A 9596-nucleotide genomic window follows, 5' to 3' on the forward strand; every position below is an offset into this window, starting at 1 on the left:
GCTAAGATTTTTTTAATCACTATGACAACCACTTAGACCGCATTCAAAGGCTGAAATCAAGTACAAACCTGAGCAAGTTTTAAAAGGCAGTGTCCTGAATCCACTCCTCAGTCTGATCTTTGTTCAAAGTTTGTCCGGCTTCTTCTCAGAGTGATATCAAAGCCTTGTTGAGATGGTCAGCAGGTCTTTTCCAACTCGAGCTGCCTTCCTTTAATATGTGAAGATTTCAGTTAAATATTTACAAATGGACATCCAAAGAGCGCTACTGTGATTGTAGAGAGACGACATAAACCTGATCTGTTCCTGTTCTACACAAGCTGTTGAATGACAGGAAGAATAGCCTTTGGTGAAACTCTGTTTGCGACTTCCACTCCCATTTCCCCTTTACTGCCCTGCCCTCTTTCCCCCCCGTCTCCACTCCCACTCATAAAATGTGTCAGCTTGTTATTACCTCACAGTGTTGCGTTAGTTCTCATATTTTATTTCAGTTTAGATTTTCCTTTCTCTTCCTCAGTTGTCGCACTGATACATAATGCACAGACTTACAACTGTTTCTTATTTCATACCAGATTCCAGAAGAGCTGAGAAAGGTGTGTCAGAACTTGTAATGCCTTCAGGTAAACCTGAGATTCCAGTCTGCTATCTATTTTTAAATTGCCCTTTCCTCTGATTGTACACTTGATTTTCTTTCTGCTCATCACAGCAGAATCAATCACTTTTAACACACCCTGCTTTTTTCCAGTCTCCTGACCCCCCCTCTACTCTCTGACCTTCGCATAAGATACATTCTTAAACACTGATGCAACCTGAGAGCATTTTTCCAACATTGACCCCACCCACTGTACACAAATACGGCTGTTCCCTGAGACTAAAAAACCTGCCGTGACGTTACAATCAGGGTGCTGTTTGTTTTGTGTCATAGTGCCAGGCATTTCAAAAAAAAAAAGAAAAAAAAAAGACTGCCAATATGTTACAACGGGCCGATCGTGGCTCAAGAGTTGGGAGTTTGTCTTGTAATCGGAAGGTTGCCGGTTCGAGCCCCGGCTCGGACAGTCTCGGTCGTTGTGTCCTTGGGCAAGACACTTCACCCGTTGCCTACTAGTGGTGGTCAGAGGGCCCGGTGGCGCCAGTGTCTGGCAGCCTCACCTCTGTCAGTGCGCCCCAGGGTGGCTACAATGTAGCTTGCCATCACCAGTGTGTGTGAATGGGTGGATGACTGGTTGTGTAAAGCGCTTTGGGGTCCTTAGGGACTAGAAAAGCGCTATACAAATACAGGCCATTTACCATTTACTACAGTTAATGTAATGACCCTTTCATATATCTAAATATAGCGACAGCTGGCTGTTTCAAAGCAATAAAATTGGTTTACAGAGTTGTAATTGAGCAAACCTAGACTGGGGAAAGATCACTGAATAAAATATTCAAATGAAAGTATACAAACAAACTACAATAAAGTTTTATGACATAGAATTTTTGTGGTAAATTCTGTCCTGTTAAAAGAAAAACCTCTGCTGTGTCTAGGAGCGGAGAAACAAAAACATACAAGTGATGCAGTCATCTGCACTGCCCTACATCCACAAATAGCTTCTGGCAGGAATATGCAACTCTGTAACACAAATAATGGAAAACAGCCAGAATCTGGAGACAAGTAAAGGTACCCCACAGAAACATTTAAACACCTTGAACTGTTTATTCTTCAAATTTGAAAGATCTACGTAAGTAAACTGGATCAACTAAAGCAGAGAAGATACATAAGATAAACACTGCTGTTATAGTAACTTTATTGAATGATGGCAAAACAAAGTCAGAGTAGGCTTTTTATGATTTTTGCCATCAGCAGGGTGTGTGTGATTTCCTCTAATTTTAAAGGTAATTAAGGCAGGATGCAGGGTTCAGTACAAGCAGCCTATAAGTCTGCTGCAAAATAGCAGTGAGCAAATATCCTGTAGTGGCTGAGTAATACTAGAAGAATGCGACTGGTAAGTTTCTTCTCCAGGTGAATCATTTAAACCACCTGTGACCTGTTACCGCCCACATTCCTTGACCTTTCCTGCATCAACAATACGACTGCAACTGTGTGCGATAAAACAACAAATGTTTTGTAGATGCACAGTTACAGTTCTGTGCAATAAAAATGTTTAGGTGCAAGTTGTACAGTAAATATATTTACATTCTCCCCAAAAACTGCAATAAAATGATGACATATAAGAATAGTTTGAACCCTATGAGATCTAACTCACCTATGGTAATGAATCTAAACCTTAGCCTTTGCTATCTGAATATATCATTCTCATTTATTTATTTATTTATTTTTGACACTAGGTCAAACTCAGTTTTACTCATTGCAACTAATTTTACAGAGGTCTAGGCTGATTATCAGAGCATTCAAAGTCTTAACAGTTCCACGTCTTCACTTGAACCCACCCTCACCCCCCTTTTTTGTACTTTTAGCTGTTTATAAGGGCATTTTAACCACTGTAAACACCTTGTGACAGTCTGGTATTTTTCCTGCCTTACTTAAATCTTGTTAAACCACATTTAAAGAAAAACAGTCTAAATCTGTCTGTTATTAATAACTGCAGACACATAACTAATGTTACATTACTTTGTAGAATTTTAAGGGAAAAAAACCCATCCACGAATTACCACTGACACTAAACTATGAAGATTTCTAATGATTTCTGCAATGTTGTAACTACAGAGGTGGGCAGGCCAATGGAGGGTGGGATTTTGGTGTTTGTCTTGGGAATTTTAGCTCATGTGTCATACCCCATGACAATTATTAACTTACACCAGTTACCATGGTCACTTGATTAACAATCACAATACGTGGTTGTTAATTGAGTGAGTCATAAGCATGTGTCATCAACTATGCTCCTGACACAGCGTTCCCAGTCTGCTGACTGACACACTATCAGTTTCATTGATGTTGATAACAGTATGGCTAAAACCGCCTTCAGTTTAACTTTGATCAGAAAGCGGTCCTGACCACTGGAGTCTCACAGATGCTGACCTCACTTTACAGATTTCCTGGGCCACATCATGAACATTGTTAGAATCTGATTTATCACCACAGAAATATAATAAAGATTCAGCGGTTATCATGTAACTAAATAACTCATCCATGTATCTCTAGTTTGCTGGATGATTGCAATGCACTGCTTACAGGAATCTTAAGAAACTACCTTGAACAACTAAAGCCACAGCTTGCAAAATTATAGGTAAATATTTAACTATGTAACTACTATAACTATTTATTTATAATTGAAAAAATATATTTATCTATATGTACTTCTGCATCCAAAGTTTTATAAATCACTTTCCATCCTGTATTAAAACTTTTAAAGTTTTAATACTGGATTTTATATTTCAGTAGCTCTCTGGCATGCTCATAAAAATGATGGATGAACTATGAACCCAGGTCTTTATGAACACTAGACACGCTTTGGCTTCAACATTTTTACTGGTCTACTGCTGGTTAGTTTCTTGTTGAATTTCTATTTCTTTATCAGTTTAACTTCTGTGCTTCACATGAAGCAGGTCTTTCTTACATCCGCAGGCTGAATTATATTAGGCTTACAAATGTCCTTTTTGACAAAGCATATAGTTAGGGCTGGATCAGGTGACCCTGATTCTTGCCTTAGAATTGGCTTAGGCTACTAGGGGCTTCCAATGATGCATTACTGTTTCTTCTTCACTGTGTGTTTACACACCTGCATTTAATTCTGCATTTAATCATTAGTTAATATTAAACTCTGGATCTCCTCCACAGTCTGTCTTTTGTCCTGTTTCTCTTCCCTCACCCCCAATCTGTCACAGCATATGGTCACCCCTCCCCAAACCTAGTTCTGCTTCAGGTTTCTTCTTGTTAAAAGGGACTTTTCCCTTCTCACTGTTGCCAAGTGTTTGGTGAAAGGGGGTCATTTGATTGATGGGATTTTCTCTGTGTTATTGTACGTTCATTACCTTGCAGTATAAAGTACCTTGAGGCAACTGTTATTATATTTGGCACTACATAAATGAAATTGAATTAAATCAATTTTAAGTGTCACAGCTATAACGTTTGTGGTAGTCTGAGTATCTTGACTTGACTTTAATACCAGTAAAACAGGAGTAAATACAGCAGAGCACAGGTGGGTTTGCAAGATAAACAACTGGAACTCAAGAATTAACTGGTTAATAAACTGGTTGAAAAACCATTCGTAGTTAAGCAAATGGTCCTTAGGTGCAAAAGTTCGATTACTGCTTTCTGCAGCAGTGAAGTTTGTTTCCTCAGAATGTGGGTTAACTCCCCAGTAAGGACCAGGAAAACCTCCCACCAACTTCCTGTCTTTGCAAAGTACTGTGATTGGGCTTGGCTTCCATTAGGCAGGTTATTTTCCAGCTGGTAAAAGGGGGAATGGACAAGGCAGGTACGTGGATTAGTCCAGATTCTCCAGAGAGGAACACAGGAAATGAAAGGCAGGTGAGTGTCTCACAGGTTAAACCCAAGCAAACAGTTCATAATTGCACTAAACCCCCTAAATAACAGTACCACAAAAACTGTTTAACAATCCGGTCCTGAGCAGCACTCTGAATTTAAATAATGAGGATGATCACTCAGGTGTACAACAGGTGTGCTTGCTCTGGGTTATCAGACACCACACCCACTGCTGTAAAGGATTGGTTAATCACCATTCACTTGCACAGAGGGGAGAGAGAAAAAGCAGGTGCCATACTAAGACAGGGTGAACCATTTCTATTTATTTATTTAACTGTATGTATTGTGTTTATACTTTTATGTTTAATTTTAAATCACCTGGAAGTTAAAGAATGGAAAAATGGTTAAATTACGTGAAGTTCATTGCATGAGCCGTATGAAACAAGGTTGGTGAAATTTAGGGGAAAGAAACTGTAGATATTGTCTTAAATGAATGTGCATTGCAATGTTGGTATCACATTTTTATTTATATTTATTATTTATATTTTATTTATTTATCCTGCTTGTGTACGCTTTTTTTTTTTTGACAGTATTTGTTTTTTATCATCTGAGTTCATTCATGTTAACTGACACATGGTTATGAAAAATATTTATTGCTCCTCCAGCAAGACCGTAAAAAGCGAAGAAAAAAAAACTATTTCTCGTTTCTTTGACATCATTTGAGCGTCTCCGCTGGGGCTCCGCCTTGAACTTCTAATCCACCAATGAGTGATCGGGAAACTGTGAGTGCGGAAGCAAACCCGGAAACGTCACAAATCAAAACAAAACAGGACACGTCGGCTCTGTCACGCTGAAGTCCACTTTTAGCTGGGCTTTAATTAAATGCATTCCAGTGGATCTGAAGCCGCAGAATTGCTCAGTTTGTTTAAAAAATCGTTTACATCCCTCCGACTATCGCTCTTAAAAGTATAAATGGAGACGGACAAAGGTGTGGTTTTGGCAACAGAGAGATATGGCAGTGCAGAATCCTGGAAGTATGTATCAAAAGATGGAGTGATGGAGAGGAGGAGAGATGGGAGTGAAGGTCACTCAGGAGGAAACTCGGTTTTTGGAGTTTTTAAAGTAAGGCACAAGTGAACTTAATTGTGCTTACGCTAACTGCAAACATCAACCTGAAGTTTGAACTTTTGATTTCAGAGCGTCTTTCTGCCTCAAGGTTATCCAGAGAGTGTGAGTGATGATTATCTGCAGTACCAGTTCTGGGATACAATGCAGGTACAGTGGGTAATACAACAGGGATAGTTACATATCTGTGACATTAAACCCCTTCAGTCACGCTCTTCCTCCTCTCTCAGGCCTTCTCCAGTTCCCTGTCAGGGACTCTCGCCACTCAGGCTTCCCTCAGAGGTGTTGGTGTTGGAAACCAGGAGGCCACCGTAGCTGCAGCCACTGTTACCTGGTTATTAAAAGGTGGAAAAGTACATTTACATTTACATTAACCCTGCACAGCTCGTGCTGACCTCACTGGTGTTTCGATAACAAACAAATGTGTCTCCCTGCAGATGGGACTGGCATGTTGGGAAGAATCCTCTTCGCCTGGCAGAAAGGGTAAGGCTTATATGAGAAGATCTAACCCAGTGTGCAAAAGCAAATACTTTAGATTCTAAAACTGTGGCCACTGATGATAAATTTTTTTTAAAGTGCATAAAATTCAGTGCTTTAAGGAAATTTAAGGAAGTGATTCTATCAGTATTTCCTTCAATGCCATTTGCCAGTCTCTTCTCTCACACACACACACACACACACACACACACACACACACACACACCATTGGCTTTTGTTCTGATAGAAATTATGTTCAGAGTAAGTTTCTTCGTCTTTTTCCAGGAGTAAGCTGGACTCTGAAGCAAAAAAATGGAGGTATGTGATAAATGTGTAAGACAAGTCATTCCAGTCACCACAGGAAACCCATTTGAGTTTTGTTTGTTTTTTAATTCCCAATTAGACTTTTTGCTGATGTGCTCAATGACATTGCCATGTTCATGGAAATACTGGCTCCTTACTTTCCTGCTTGCTTCACCTTCATTGTGTGCACTGCAGGGATATTCAAGGTAACAAACAAACAAACAAAAAACAGGTTAATTCTGATCAAAATTATTTAATGTACACCACAATTTAAAAGGCTATTCCCATTGCTAAATAGGTGATATAAAAATGAAATTCCTGTCTAGATGACCAAGGACAGCCCAGGTGCAAGGATGCAGAAAAAGTATAAAACGTTACGTTGCGTTATCTTGCATGTCATCCATTTGTGTTTGTCTTCTCCAGTCTATTGTTGGAGTGGCAGGTGGTGCGACCAGAGCGGCTCTCACTGTTCATCAGGCCCGCAGAGACAACATGGCTGACATCTCTGCCAAAGACGGCAGTCAGGTAGCTGCCACTTCCTACTTTCATCACACTGTGTATCATCAAGCTAACCAACGTGAGCAGTTTTACACTGTTCATTGTCTACATGTTTTCAATCTTTCAAATGTACCAGGATGGAAACTTAATGTGATGGTAATTAGAAAAGGATATATTCTGTATACAATATTTTGGTGTGGCACAAGAAAGAAGCACAAAAAGCCCTTTAATGGTAGTTTTAAGTTAAACCAGGTAAAGCACGTTTGATTAATAATAACAGCAACATTTCAGGCCCCTGCTACTGAAGCAGATACAATTTATTATGTACACAATGTTTATCTCCAGAGACACACAGTAAAAAACAGGTAATTTGTAGCAAATCTGTAAAGCCATCATAACATCATCATCTCTGTGTTTTCCTTTAGGAGACTTTAGTGAATCTGGCCGGACTGCTGGTCAGTCTGATACTCATTCCCCTCGTCACTGATAATCCAGTGTAAGTTTTGCTATATTTCAAATACTAATTATATTCTTAACGGGTCAGTTTACCCAAAAAACATGTTTTTGCTCCAGCCTGCAATGCTGTTTATGATTGTTTTGATGTGAGGTTCTAGTTTTGGAGAAAAACTTTTTTTTCTTGGCACTTTGAGCCTTCAAGGTGATTGTGGTACAGTTTTATTATATTATAAGACAAGGTGGACATTTCCTTAGCTGGTACTTCCAAACCCAGACAAAATGATCTAGAAGGATCGGGTCAAGTAAATTTGACTTAAACGACTGCACAGCAAGTAAAGTTATCAAAGAGAAAAAAAAATAAAGAAAAAGAACAAAAAAATGATAATCAAAGTATAGGATAATAAAAAAAAAAATAGTAATAGTAAATAATGTGGGTGAACTGTTGCTTTAGAGTGTTTCATGCCTCTAACATCACCCACCTCAGTCTCTTTCTCCCTTTCTGTCTTGTTTAGATTGACTCTCTGCCTCTTCTTCCTCTTCACCGTGCTTCATCTTTTTGCCAACTACAAGGCTGTGCGTTCAGTTGTCATGGAAACCTTCAACGAAGCACGGCTTTCTATCGTACTGCAGCAGTACCTGAAGGACAAACGAATCCTGAGTCCACCAGAGGCCAATCAGAGAGAACCAGTTTTCTTTGGTAAGAATTAAGTTTTTTGTGCTATCACACTGGCAGGGTAGAGTCCTGTGTCGAGTCATTGTAAATCTTATTAAGTTGTCTTCTGTTTTGCTTTTGATTTTGTTTTAGAGTTTGGGCAAACTGTGCCGATAAAGCTTGGAGTGAGGCTGCAGGAGATTGCACAGAGGTGATTTCAAAACTTGGTTTGCACGCATTTAAATGTTGCAGTAGCAATGAAAATATGCAGGGGAAGAGTGAGACAAGGAGGAAAAATCCAGAACAGGGAAGTTTTTATTAAATAGTTAAAGTCAGACACTGAAAAGCTGAAACGTTCATTTCTCAAATTACATGTTTTCGATTCTTTTCCTTGCGTCTTAGTTCCTCACACCAATGCAAGTGGAGGAAGCAAAGAAGAAGAAGGCTTTTCTCATTTCATGTGCCTCCTTGTCTGTTCTGTCCACCTTCCTCTGACCCCCAAATCAGTCTGTCTTAAATCACACACAGAAACCGTGACGGGCAGAAAGTTTGATGATCTTAAATAACTGAAACAGTTTATGGATAAAAACGATGAGCTGTTTAAAGATTCCTCCTCCTGCCACAGTTTGTGTATTCCAGCTGTGAGCCACTGGTCTGTTATATGTTGAAGTTAAAAACACTTCGGAAACATGTCATAAAACTAAAAGGAATTTCATTATCGTTCTGCTCATTTTGCAGCCCAGAAGATCTTGAGTTGGCTTTGAAGGAAAACAGCATGCCTTACCTGTTAGGAGTCAGAAATGGTATGCTGTCTTCCACCCATGCAAAGAAAAGCAGCATGTTTACATACTTGGAAAGTTATTTTTAAACCTCCTGTCTTTCTCGCAGGCTGTGTATGTGTTTGTTTGGGACCAGAAGCTTCAGTGAGTGACGAAATCAGAGCGATGTGCCAGGCGGTAGTACTCGGCAACATGCTGAGCTCGTCAAACTCCAGAGAAGCTACAGGGGCTGCACCGAAACAACAAAGTGAGCCTCTACCTCTTTCCATGTTTAACTGTTTAAATGTGAAGAACTGTAAAACTTCCTCTTTTCTTTTTAGAAGGTCACTGGGAAATGGTGCACAAGAGTCACAAGCTGATGGATGCCATTTTCAATCCATTACTTAAGGGTGAGCACATGCAAAACTGCTTTAACTTACCAATCATCCTCTCTGATTCCTTTAGTGGAAGCATGATTCTGGAAATGTAACCTTCAGGTGCTGAAGCTGCAGGATGGGACATGAAACGAACCCTGATCGACTGGGATGAGTGGAGAGTCGAGTGGAAAACAAAAAGCAGCTGAGAAGCTTTAAATAAACAAAGGTGTTTTTAAGTATGCCTGATTTGATTCATTTAGCTGCCCCAACTCTCCAGAGAAAAATAGTTTATATGTTTACAAGAATAATATTTTATTTATTTTTATATTTTAAGTAATTAAAAAAAAACCCAGCAGATCACCACGGAGAAAATGATCTTGGAGCTTTTTTTGTGTGGGTATTTTGAAGAAAATATCAAAGTATAGATGCAAAAACAAAACGGTAGGGAAGGGGGCGGTATTAAACTGCCTTAACCAATCAAGGCACAACAAAGAAGAGGGAGCAACAACATCCGGTGCAAAGCGGATATG

General features: G+C 39.5%; 1 protein-coding gene across 2 annotated transcripts; it reads left to right on the forward strand.

Moving 5' to 3' along the window:
* The first annotated feature begins 5258 nt into the window (after positions 1-5258).
* rusf1 (RUS family member 1) lies at positions 5259-9287 on the forward strand. 2 transcript variants are annotated; one of them, XM_085352818.1, is made up of 14 exons: positions 5259-5542; positions 5618-5695; positions 5776-5890; positions 5983-6028; positions 6308-6340; positions 6426-6531; positions 6749-6850; positions 7249-7319; positions 7792-7976; positions 8085-8142; positions 8670-8734; positions 8820-8957; positions 9031-9099; positions 9187-9287. In XM_085352818.1, exons 1-14 carry the CDS (start codon positions 5393-5395, stop codon positions 9270-9272), a joined length of 1302 nt encoding a protein of 433 aa, XP_085208944.1. In that variant the 5' UTR covers positions 5259-5392; the 3' UTR covers positions 9273-9287. The 2 variants fall into 2 exon arrangements, with proteins under 2 accessions (XP_085208944.1, XP_085208945.1); XM_085352819.1 differs by having other exon boundaries at positions 9034-9099.
* The last annotated feature ends 309 nt before the right edge of the window (positions 9288-9596 follow it).

This window comes from Diplotaxodon limnothrissa, linkage group LG4 (assembly GCF_057381915.1).
Source record: "Diplotaxodon limnothrissa isolate DT_005_m linkage group LG4, D_limnothrissa_male_GT1.1, whole genome shotgun sequence".
NCBI classification, from domain to species: Eukaryota; Metazoa; Chordata; class Actinopteri; order Cichliformes; family Cichlidae; genus Diplotaxodon; species Diplotaxodon limnothrissa.